Below are 12,924 nucleotides of genomic sequence, written 5' to 3' on the forward strand. Positions count from 1 at the left end.
GTCGTGTCATAATGTGACTCATAATTTGGAGCAGGAAAATCCTTTGGAAAAGTATCAAGTACAGAAGCTATTTTAAATAGATGTGACCTTTTGCAGGACCTTTGTTTTTTTTACCCATCAACGTATGAAGGTTAAAGTGGCTTTTCCTCTGGCTGGGGATGGCCCATTTTCCAAATGGGATAAAACCAAAACCAATCACCTGGCTAATGAATAATGGATGTTGGTGTAGTCACACAGCCACAGTTCTCTCTGTCTGTTGTCGCTCGAAACGCGGTCACAACAGCTTTAGTGTACTCTCACAGCTGGTCCCAATTCGCTCCCTCACTGTCATTACCTGTCTGATGTTTTCAGATCTGAAGGGTCTGGATAGATATAAGCAGTGTAGTGGTGGCGATATATTGCTTCCATCTTACAGATCTGCATTGACGTGCCAAAGGAAAGGGGTAGAGAGTGAATTGGGACCGGCTGACAAGTGCTCAGACCCCTTTTGGACCACGCACATTCTCCTCTACCTGTTCAGCCTCACTTTGCTTGAACCACGTTCAGACCATGCTCAGGTTGAGGTTGAGAGTCATGTCCCCATCCCTGAACCCTCTGCTCTGAACCCCGAGGGAGAATTCACGTCCTTCTGCTGTGTACGCGTGGGAAGGGAAGCGAGGAGCCGTGGAGGGATGTAGTCAGCTAGCTACAGGCCCTGCTCAACTGGGTCGTGGGTAACATGCTGCCATGGCAACCACTATTCACTGGCCCCCGGGCCAAAAAATGCTCTTTGCTTACTCTCTCTCTCTCTCTCTCGTTCTCACTTCATCTTACATGTTCTCTCTCTCTCCCATTTGCTTCCTCTCTCTCTGTCTCTCTGTTTTTCTCTCTCCATCTTGCTTTCTCTCTCTCTGCCCCATTCGCTATCTCTCTGATTTTTTTTCTCTCTCTGGCGGTTTGTCTCTCTCTCTTTCTCTCTCTGGCATCACAAAGCAGTGGGCTGAACTTCTTGACAGCAGAACCACTGTACTGAAAGAGGTTGGTGAGAGAGCCCTTGGAGGGCCTTGCTATTCTCTCGCTGCTGGCAGAAAAATAGGCCACAAACGAAAGACAGTTTCCTATTTGGCCACTGTAATTCTCCAACTGAGCCTCATAGGCTCCCATACTTCACCAAACGCAAAGGCTATACTTAAGCAATAAGGCCCGGGGGGGTGTGGTATATGGCCAAGGGCTGTTCTTATGCACAACGCAACACGTAGAGCCTGGATACAGCCCTTAGCCATGGTATACTGGCCATATATCACAAACCCCCGAGGTGCCTTATTGCTATTATAAACTGGTTACCAATGTAATTACAGAAGTAAAAATAAATGTTTTGTTATACCCGGCTGTCAGCCAATCAGCATTCATGCCTCGAACCACACAGTTTATAATCGTAAATATACCCATAGTATTTCATACTCTGTCATTCTGAATGGGTTTAAGATTGGTTTTATTATAGTGTCAGTTTCCACCCAAACAACATGGGAATCATTGAAGGTGGAGAACTAGACATAGCCTTGTGTCTGGTCTGAGGCCTCTGTCTATATTTCTACTGGGCATACAGACATATAGCCTTGTGCCAGCTCTACTGGGGCCCTGTAGTTCTCATATTTCACCCCAGAGAGAGCAGGGCAGAGTGAGAGAGATGGACTCGAACTCGCTCTGTCACCTAAATTCTCCTCTAATGAATAGCCCATCGATTTCCGTTCTGCTCCGCCGCGGCCGTCCGCTCATGCCTTTCTGTTTCCCATTAGTGCACTTTAACTGTGATGATAAACGCTCAGCTCAGCTGGCATCGCCACAAGCAGCCGAGCCCCGGATGAGGCCCCTCGTTTAAAGCAGGAAGTGGACTAGTAGTGGAACATTCCATTTGACAAGGGGGCACAAGACTCGGGGGGGCCCGACCTGTTTGTCCAATTTCGACAAACCCCCTTTGAGTTCTGGTCGTTTAGCCAGGTTCTCTGCTGAGATGGTAGGGTAGTTAGAGTAGTTAGTGCCCCATTCACATCCATCTATGCCTTGCCTTGGTACTTCATTAACATTAATGGGATAGAGATCCATTATGCAACGCTTGCTCCGTCTTCGTACTCTTATGCAACCAACTAACGCCTCATCTTGGGGTTTCAGCTTCTCGCTCAGCAGCAGCTGCCTCCTAGGTTTAACCCTTTGTGTTTTCTGGATAAGCCAACCTTAGTGCTGTCCGGAAGTATTCTGTAGAACTCTTATTATGCAACGCTTGCTCCGTCTTCGTACTCTTATGCAACCAACTAACGCCTCATCTTGGAGTTTCAGCTTCTCGCTCAGCAGCAGCTGCCTCCTAGGTTTAACCCTTTGTGTTTTCTGGATAAGCCAACCTTAGTGCTGTCTGGAAGTATTCTGTAGAACTCTTATCTCAACGCCTGTAACAAACTCTTCATATCCAGTTGACGTTGAAGTCCAAAGTCTTGTGAATCGTCAGTTGGAAGCAACACTAATGAGGGCGACTAAGTGCTTTGCCTGATATTATGGGATTCCATTGATGTTGGCATGTGGATGTCATTAACAGTCAACTCTGTCACCCGTCACTATAGAAGCGGAATAGCCTATAGGCCCCTTCTATTCAGTCGAGGTCTGTCCCGACATTCATTTCAGCCTCATAAATTAAATTTAAAAAATAAACTATGGCTACGTCCTCCAAAATGGAAAATATAAAATCACAATGGATTTGTTTATTTTGAGGAATAACTGTAAAAGAAAGAGCCATAACACCCCTGAAGAAATTTGCCGGTCTGTAATTAGTGTGAGAGATGCCAATTGGAGCAGGTTGTCATGGAAACAGTGGCACATGTAAGGGAGTGCAAAATCTTCCCAGAGTAACTTCCCACATTTGCAATGCAGAGCTATATATAACGCGCAGTTACATAAGCCTTAACACTTGTCTTCAATGCAATGTTTTTTTTCTCATTTTTCATCCCTTCGTTCTCTTTTCCCCTCTAACAACACTGCTGTTGCCTCCTTCTCCGAGGAACCAGCAACCATAGCACTGCCAAACCCGCTCCACTGCCTCCCACAATGGTCCTTCATTACAACCCTGCCCGTAACTCTTTGTGAGCTTATCACTGTGCACTGCCAATGCGACGTCAGATTTAATGGTCTTGAAACAAAACAAAAAGAGTAGAAGTCATGGCTACACTATAGAGTTTTGGTTTTGTAGCTGCCATAGGCAAAGCATTGTACCGTTGACTCACCATATGACACAGTATTATTTAATATAGCATACCCCTCATAACTCTCTCATCCTGCCTTTGTTGAACTAGTAGTGTCCAGTAGATGGTATGACTGGGTGCTGTGCACAGAGGACTGGTCAGGGATCTAGTCTAGCAATGCGTGAAGTCAAAGGTTAATGATAGAATCTCGTGGTGCTAACACTGGTTAGCATTGGTTCTGTATACGTTCTATGAACGTCCAATAGGAGATCTGACCACTCTGTGTGCTTGGGGAGGATTTTCTTCCGTTTGGTGCCTAATGAACACGGCCCAGGTCCGTTTGCCTGTGGCCCAGAAACCACCGCTCTGACAATAAGCAGCAATCATTTATTTAGAATTAGATTTGTGCATTATTTATGCCATTGGTTAAAAGGGATTCATTTAGAATTAGACGGTGCATTATTCATGCCATTGGTCAAAAGTGCTTTGTGTATGTTTCTCTATGAAGTAAAAGGAAAGGTTTTTTAGGGGGGGGGGGAGTAGAGAGGAAGATAGGAGCTTGTACTACGGAGCACATGTAATATTTAACACTCCTGGGTGCTAGAGCGTGTCAATTCTAACTGGGAAAGTTGCAACGATGAAGTGAAAATGGTTCCGATATGGTAAGGTGGATGAAGAGAAGACATGTTGTGGCTCTTGGTTGGAGACAGTGAGACTACTGTATCTGTCAACTTTACTGTAAATGTGACTTGGTTGTTTCTGTCAAAGCATTGTTTACTCCACACAGGTTAGCAAGAATGCTAATCCTCAAGGGTTTCAGGCTACAGGCTACATGTCAGATATGACATGGGCTGCTAAATCGGATCACATTTAGCATTTATGAATTCACTAATTCCTGATTAATTAAGTAGTGACGGTTGCTCTCCAGGACAAAAACATACATAGTATAGTTCCAATGTATGCCTACATTATAATGTAGCAAGAGGTTGAGTTATAGGCTAATGTAGCTCAACAACAAAAAACATTGACCAACTGTGTAGTTATTTGCTCCTAAGCAACGTGCTCTCTGTCTCCTCCTGCAGGTTGCTTTGAATGCTGCATCAAGTGTCTGGGCGGCGTGCCCTACGCCTCGCTGGTGGCCACCATCCTCTGTTTCTCCGGCGTGGCTCTGTTCTGCGGGTGTGGTCACGTGGCGCTGACCGGCACACTGACCATGCTGGAGAACCACTTCTCCCAGATCACCACTGACCACGCCACCCTCACCATTGTGTAAGTTGTGTGTGTGGAGGGAGGGTAGAGTGTGTGTGTGAGAGAAAGGGAACTTATTTCTCTGTTGTATCTCCTATATGTTTTTACCTGTATGTCAACCTTTACAGTTTGTAAAGGTATATGTCTTTGAACAAGTCTTATCCAGGTTATTCAATATGAATGTGCCTGTCTTCACATTGTTTACTGTATGGACTGTGTCTCTCCGAGCAGGATCCAGACCATGCAGTACGTCATTTATGGCATCGCCTCCTTCTTCTTTGTTTATGGGATCATCCTGCTGGCTGAGGGCTTCTACACCACCAGCGCCGTTAAGAAGGAGCTGCAGAGCCAGTTCAAGACCACCGTGTGTGGCCGCTGCATCACAGCTACGGTGAGACATGAATACACACACACACACACACCCATACGGTCACACACAAATACGGTCACGCATGCATGCATACACACACACACACACACACACACACACTGCACTAATGAATACATACACACACACACACATATATACAGTCACGTGCATGCATACATGCGCACACACATTTACACACATACAGCTGTACACACACACCCTGGAGGGTAACTGGCACAGTTTGTCCTCTCTAGCCTGATTAGTGTAATTGCTGCAGATGTTCAGTAACATCAGCCTTTAAGGCTGCTATGAGGACGGTTACATTCTCCTGAGTGTCGTCAAGCTAACGTCGGATGAAACCTTTTTTTCCACCCTTCTAACCAGTATTGTGTCATGTATCAGGGCAATGTGGATGACGATATGGTGATGATGATGAGCTTGGTTATAAATATCCTCTGTCGTTAGGTGATGTCGTACTGATGGATACGTATACATCGTACAGTGTTATGTTAGCTATAGCAGTAGATTTCAATGTCAAGGTTGATGATGATCAAGACAACGAGGATGATGATGATGACGAGGATGATGATAAATGACGATGATGATCATATCGTATTGATCACGTACACATTTTTAGCAGATGTTATTGCGGGTGTTGCGAAATGCTTATATGATGATGATGACGATATGATGTGATGTGATTATGTCACTAACTCCTCTCCCTCTTCATCAGTTTGTGTTCCTTACATATATCCTGGGCCTGGCCTTCCTGGGGATCTTTGGCTTCTCAGCCATCCCAGTCTTCCTCTTCTACAACATGTGGACTACCTGTGCTGCCATGAAGTCCCCCATGGCCAACATCACCGATCCCGACTCCATCTGTGTGGACGTCAGGCAGTACGGTGAGTGTCACTCAGTAACACACACACACTGGTCCGTGTAATAACATTTCAACCTGGTTGGAGTATGGAGTATGACCCATAATCATATGAAGGCCATTCTGCCTATAGCATCCAGCAGAACACGTCCGTGTATAGATTCGCCACATCCCGATATAGCCTTGCATAAGTGCCTAATGCAAGGAGTGTGACGTACGTCCACTTGGCAGTGGTAGGATGTATCTTATCAACAGTATGCCTTCGCTACAGGTGCTGATAACACTTAGCCTTTACATGTCAATATCTATAAGGTGTTTAAGTCATTTACTGCATCGACATCTATATCGTGTTTATAACTATTACCATCACCCTGAAGCAGTGCGTCATCACCATCTGTCCACTTTAATGGCAGATGGTATAAACAGTTAACCGTTACTATCACATGAGGTCAAATCAACTGGTTTTTCCAACAAATGTTGTGCAAGTGAAGTGATTAACCACTCTGCGCTGAATAGGGCCTGTCTGTTGGTCCTAACCGATATCTCTTGTTCCTGATTGTCTAGGTATTATTCCATGGAACGCGACACCCGGCAAAGCCTGCGGATCTACACTAGGAGACATCTGTAGCACCAGCGAGGTGAGAACGGCAACCCCCTCCTCCTCCTCCTGTAAATCTTTATGCACATCATATGAACCTTCATGAACCTCATATAATAGGAATATCATATAAACCTTCCTATTCAATACTTTATTTTTTTTATTTTTTAAAAAACATGTTTTATACATTTGTCAAAGGCGCAAAAATATTCTTCATCACTGTACTGTAATTATACAGAGGCAGATTGTGGAAAGGACATATTTTATGAGTGTCAATCAAAGTATCATCACTAACCAGAGATCGGTCTCCATGTTTTCCAGTTCTACCTGTCTTTCCACCTGTACATTGTTGCGTGTGCTGGGGCAGGCGCCACCCTCATTGCATTGGTAAGCTTTGGATGCCCTATATCCCGAATTCCCCATGTTTGAATCATTTGCATGCGTTGCCATGGTACACTGATCTGTTGCCATGGTAATCCCTCCTCCACACTTCATGGTTCTGACTCAGTTTTCCTGAGGGTGTAAGTCTGCCCTATAGCTGCTGGCTGGACACACACTGACATAGGCCAGATCAAAGAGCTCCTGGCTAACACACATTTACTTTGTGGCCAATGGAGAGGAATGCCTCACAAGACTCTGACCATACAGTATTTTGTACCAGAGATGATAGAACAAGACCGATATGTCTTCATAGGTGGAGCTAATGATTTGTACATCTTTTTTTTTTGCAAATAATTAAGTTGTTTTATCCAATCAGTGTGGTTGTCATTATGTGATGGCTAGTTGAACTCCGCTGAACTCAGTAATGGGGTCATGAGGCCATGCTCTCCACTGAGGCAACAGGGCTTAAGGCCTTTCAGCTACTCTACCAAACTTGGATTGCTCGTTAGTGGGTGTGAGAAGATTCAGCACATAGACTGCCACAGCACACACAATTTCAGATGGCAGTCTAACTTTGTTTATAGATGTAGGTCTATGCAATATGAAGGTACAGTACAGCACAATCTAGCCAGATGCCACCCAAGAGCAACACTGGCCTCCCAAAGGCCTCCTGGTCATTGACTTTGTTTCTCACCCCAGTCTGTCTTCTCATCTCTCCCTCCCAGCTGATCTACATGATGGCCACCACGTATAACTACGCTGTTCTCAAGTTTATGAGCCACGGCAACCGCCGCTCCACAAAGTTCTCCGAGCCGTATTAGAGAGCGAGAGAAGAGAGAGAAATAATAGAAAGTGAGAGAGCAAAAAAGAAAGCTAGTTAAAAAGGAAGAAAGGAAGATGAAGAAAGACAGAGAGGGTGGGTGGGTGGGGAGGAGAGTATTGTACTGCAGCACGTAGAGAAACGTACACGACTGTTAACGTAACACAGATAGATCTATGTGTCTTTGCTTCCAACCCTATTGCAACACATGCCTTTAAACCACACTGAGGGGACTAGTGAGTGCATGATTAGCGAACATGGCTGAGGTCCCTCACATTCTCTCTCCAGACAGGATATGTGCCTAGAAGTACTGATCCAGTACAGTAGGAGTACAGTACCATGTGGGACCACCAGTCAAGGCTATGGCGAGGTTGACCAGTTCATTCAAGTAGAGCAGGCACATAGCATTGAGGACGGATAGATTATCAATACAAAGGGACAGCGCCAGTGTAAGAAGGGAATATTTGTGTTGCTGTATCTAGCTTCAGATTACTACAATATTCTGTAGTTATTCTAATCAAAGGATATAGTTTTCTTCTCGATGAGACTTTAATATCTTTCCCCCAAATTCTAACTGTCTAGCTTGAAGTTAGTCTTTTTTAGCCTGTTTAGGCTAGTCTCTTTTTGTGATATTTGTTATGAAAGACGTTGTGCCTTTTTTAGTTTATGCAAAATAAACATAAAATGTGAAGGAAAACCAAGACCATTGTCCTCTCTTTTTAGGATAGTGACTGTTTTGAGAAAATTAATCCCCACTGACTTGGTTTTCTGTCATTTACTAATACTAACCTAGCCAACCTAACCGAAACATACTGACATTGTACAGTAGAAATGCTAATGTGTCTCGTTTGACATCTGGTAGACTGGTCAACATGATATGTATCTTCTACTCATATAGCTCGCTTTGGCTAACTAACCCTCTCACTGGCCATCATCCTATGCACTTTCCCCTCCCTCCCTCCCTGTTCTCTCTCTCTCTCTGTTCCCTCCCTCCCTCCCTGTTCTCTATCTCTCTCTGTTCTCTCTCCCCCTCCCCCCACACAGATCCACTATCTGATGATCCTGTCGGCGAACTGGGCCTACCTGAGGAGCGCCTGCAACCAGAACGAGTACCAGGACATCAAGACAAAGGACGACGACGTGGAGGAGGGTGGCTCCAAGGAGGGTCTCAACTCCTCTTACTCATAAGAACCGGCCAACCACCCCTTCACACACTTCCTCACACCTAACCTCCAACCCCATTCTGAGTAAAACCAACACCTGGGTCTCCTTCACTATGGGCGGTGTTCTGACTTGAGATATGTTTACTCAACTCAAATATTCACACGTTGGCTACATTTACACAGGGAGCACAATTCTGATATTTTTTTCCCACTAATTGGTCCTTTGACCAATCATATCTTTTCACATCAATTCTTTTTCAGAGCTTATCTGATTGGTCAAAAGACCAATTAGTGAACAAAATATCAGAATTGGACTGCCTGTGTAAATGAAATGCAGCCCATGTCTTCCATTAACATCAATTGACAATTTAAGCGAAAGTCTGAGTTGAGCACACTTTTCTCAAATCTGAATCAGGTCCTTTGTCCAAACGGGAGCAAACGTTTTCAAATGGAACAGGTATATGAGAAGTTCCTATTGGATGAGCTCAGGTTAGGTGGTACCTCTTCCTGTTTGCGAACGTTTGCTCTCGTTTGGACCGTTACTGAGCGCAACCCTGCTGCCATAGCCTAACTGCTCTGAGCCAATCACAGCACTAACACAGCTCCTAATAACCGCCTAACAACAAGGTCACTGTCTGCACAACTCCTGAGGAAGCGTGCCACAAAATGTCCTGTTTTTTTGGTGTTTTATATATATGAATATATTGTGTGAATGTGTATGTATGAATGTTTTTTTTTTATATACTACTTCAAAGTATGACAGGTTTACTATTATTATATTTATCTGGTCTTCTCTTATTTCTGGTATTTTTCTCCTTTGATTATCTTATCGCAACCCTGTTTTACCTGATTTAGTTTTTTGCTTTTTTTTATGGTAATGCTTGTATCAAAAATATAAAAAGTAAAGTAGAATTACAAAACCCATGTATACATTACATACACAGCATCTCAGGGTGCCTCTCATAGAAAATATTCCTACTATTACGTTAACTTTCCTAATCCTTTATTGACATCCAGCAATTTCTGTTAAGTAATTCTTCATTTTGGCCTGAGGAGAAAAAGGTGTGCTGTACCCTAACCGGATTGGATACATTCACTAATGTGACTGTTGGCCCAAAGCAGCAGTTCTGTCAGCAGCTGTCTGCAGTGTTAACGCATTACCTTGACCTGCAGGTGAACCTCTGGCCTGGTCCCAGATCTGTTTGTGCTGTCTTGCCAACTCCTATGGTCATTGTCGTGTTATTATGACCATAGGAATTGGCAAGACAGCACAGACTGATTTGGGACCAGGCTAGTGAACCTCCACCTAGCCCTCTGTATGGCAGGTTTTCTCTGGAAACGGCCTTGCTTCTTAACCCACAGGACAAACCAACACTCAAGGTTAGATTGCCTTGTTCTGTTTGTAAGTGATACATTATACATACCTCAGGTACTAAACCAAAATAAAAACTCCACTAGCCTGGTCCCAGATCTGTTTGTGCTTTATAGCTCCTATGTTTGCCATGATAATGACCATAGGAGTTGGCAAGACAGCACAAATAGCTCTGGGACCAGGCTAACACTTCACTGATTTAAGCACACACTTGTTACAAGGCAAGGCCACAGCTGAAGTGAACATAACAAAAGGCCCAATGTTTGATCATTGTACACAACTGTGAAGGATGGTTTTCTTTCTCCTCCCGGTTTTTGGAATCATACATTCACTTTCCTCAAGACACGTCCACCCTAAAAAGGGGTGAAGTTCACCTGTAAATATATGAACCGCCCCAAAGGAAGTTCTATTGAATGACACGTCCTGAATGTGGAGAGCACGGTCAATGTTTTACCATGCTATTTTACCTTTGATTACCAATATGTAAATGTTTCCTTTTGGAGTATATGTTTAGCATCCAATTACTTGTTCTGCATTAAATATAATAGTAATGTAACATCTTTTAAAACGGTATGTTGTGAGAAGGAAGCAAATACAGAGTCATGATGGCGGTGGTGCTTGTATTGTATACATTTTGAAATGTGAAGAAAAAATGTACAAAATGGTTTTCAATGTTTTTATCAGTTTTAGGCAGCTGAATCGTTCCCTGTGCTAAAGTAATGAATAACTTGTCTTTGACATTATTTGTAATTATTTTACTATGGCAAGCCAAATGAAAGTGACTCATCTGTCATACTTTTAGGCCTGTTATATGAACAGATACCGTTTGGATGTTTACAATATAACAAGTCAGGAATTTTCATTTTTTTCCCCAGATATCATTTTATCATCATGACCTATTCTATAATAATGATCACTGAGTAGTTCAAGTGCTTCGGACTATAAGGTATCTGCATTGTAGTCTAAATTGAGTTAGTGGCATAGCCTTGTTCTGTTCAATGTTTTCTACCTACATACAGTATACTCTAAATACCCCAATTCATGTTAAGTTCAAATGAATTCAAGATAAAAATGGCTGACCTCATTCAAACCAACGAGGGCTCGAAACTGTAAAGCCAGTTATGTCAGAATGATATTTTTGCAGATAGAACCTTATAGTCCTAAGCTCCCAAGTTATCTTCCTCACACCAGTGAATCGATGATTTATTTAACTTTCATATGAAACGGCATGTCGGTATTGTCCACGTGTGCAAACGTCTAAATACTGAAAAAAAAGGACGATATTCCCATGCGTGTTATGTTTGATATAATACAGTGTGCTTTGCCACCAGGTCGATGTAGGCAAGCGCATGTTCCGTTTCATATAAGATGCGTGTCAGTCAGGCTGTGTTGTCGTTTCCTCGTTATTGCATGAAGGCGACATGACTGTGTCTTTGCAGTTTTTCAGGTGATGTGTAGTCAATTGTACTGACAACTATGGTAGGCAGCGTTTGCCCCCACTCAACTCTTTTCTTTTTTTTTAAGATATCCATTGTACCTTGATGACATTGTAGACCCTGTAGTTGTTTCATTGTTTTTCTTTTTAAAGTTTTAAATAGTTATATGACTCCTGTATAGTGATGATTTTTGTAACCTTCTCTAGTAAAACCGATATTTTATCGTGAAAGAGCTGCTTTCTGTCGCTTTCTTACAAGTTTGGACTTCCTGTTAAACACACACGCATGGGATGAATGACATATATATATGCTTTGAACAAGTCAGTTGCCAAACGTTGTAAAATGTTGCAGATAGAAATGCCATTTATATTGCTGATGTGATTCCTTATTCTATGTATCAGAGAGCCATGTTTGTTCTACATAGCCTATTTCTATCAGAAACATTCCAAAATGTTGCGTCCTACTGAACGTGCCCCAGCTCTCACCCTCAACCACAGTGATGGGGCAACCTTGGGGTGTTGCCTTTGTAGAGTTTTGTGAGATGCTGAGTCCACCTGGTGGAAAAATGTAGCATTGTTCATTTCCTAAAATGGTAGTCCAAAGCTATTGATTAAGACCTGGAAAGCTCCGGGGTGAAGTTTCCCCTAGGTACAGATCTAGGACCCCCCCCCCACCAAATCGTAAACTTAACCATTAGTGGGGGAAATGCAAAACTGACCCAAGATCAGCATCTAGGGGCAACTTCACCCTACACCCCAAGAAGGGGGTCTGCACATTAGGATAGCAGTGTATTTGCCCTACAGTTGACCAACAATACAGTGGTCAGTGGAAGACCAAACACTCCACAGATGGAGCACATTACTTCAACATAGGTTTAAAATGGCCAACTTTTTATTTCAACACACGCAAAAACATACATTTTAAGACCATATTGATAGTGTTTCAGGTTGGTTCATGTTTTAAAGCAAGACACTGGAACAGGACAATTTATTTTTCTTGAGCGGATGGTCAGGGGGCCAGAAAATAAATTATTTTTAGACTGAAAATTGACCACAAGAAGTCCAAAGATCGAATATTTGACAAAAACATACATTTCAAACCTTGCTTACATTTGTATACGATCACATGTATCTTTCTATAATGCGTGGGAATACTTTGGAACACACTTCCAAAATAAAAATCACTTGGAGCTGATTTGCCAGTGTTTTTAACAGTTATGTCAAACAAAAAATAATTATACACAGTACCAGTCAAAAGTTTGGACATACCTACTCGTTCAAGGGTTTTTCATTATTTTTACAATTTTCTACATTGTAGAATAATAGTGAAGACATCAAACTATGAAATAACACATATGGAATCATGTAGTAAACAAAAACAAAAGTTAAAAATTCTAAATATTTTATATTTGAGATTCTTCAAAGTAGCCACCCTTTGCCTTGACAGCTGTGCA

At 42.8% G+C, this 12,924-nt stretch overlaps 1 protein-coding gene across 3 annotated transcripts in view; it reads left to right on the forward strand.

Annotated features, from left to right (window-relative positions):
* The window catches only part of LOC115179209 (neuronal membrane glycoprotein M6-b), a 47,315-nt gene extending 35,614 nt beyond the window's left edge, over nt 1-11,701 (forward strand). For 2 of the 3 annotated variants that reach the window (XM_029740603.1, XM_029740600.1), the window contains exons 2-7: nt 4,289-4,475; nt 4,686-4,845; nt 5,558-5,726; nt 6,266-6,339; nt 6,621-6,686; nt 8,545-11,701. In XM_029740603.1, coding sequence (XP_029596463.1) covers nt 4,289-4,475; nt 4,686-4,845; nt 5,558-5,726; nt 6,266-6,339; nt 6,621-6,686; nt 8,545-8,688 — 800 coding nt within the window. In that variant the 3' untranslated portion in view covers nt 8,689-11,701. Of the gene's footprint in view, nt 1-4,288; nt 4,476-4,685; nt 4,846-5,557; nt 5,727-6,265; nt 6,340-6,620; nt 6,687-7,405; nt 7,565-8,544 lie in introns of those variants that run through there. The other variant, XM_029740601.1, reaches the window with a different exon arrangement.
* The last annotated feature ends 1,223 nt before the right edge of the window (nt 11,702-12,924 follow it).

This window comes from Salmo trutta, chromosome 39, assembly GCF_901001165.1.
Source record: "Salmo trutta chromosome 39, fSalTru1.1, whole genome shotgun sequence".
NCBI classification, from domain to species: domain Eukaryota; kingdom Metazoa; phylum Chordata; class Actinopteri; order Salmoniformes; family Salmonidae; genus Salmo; species Salmo trutta.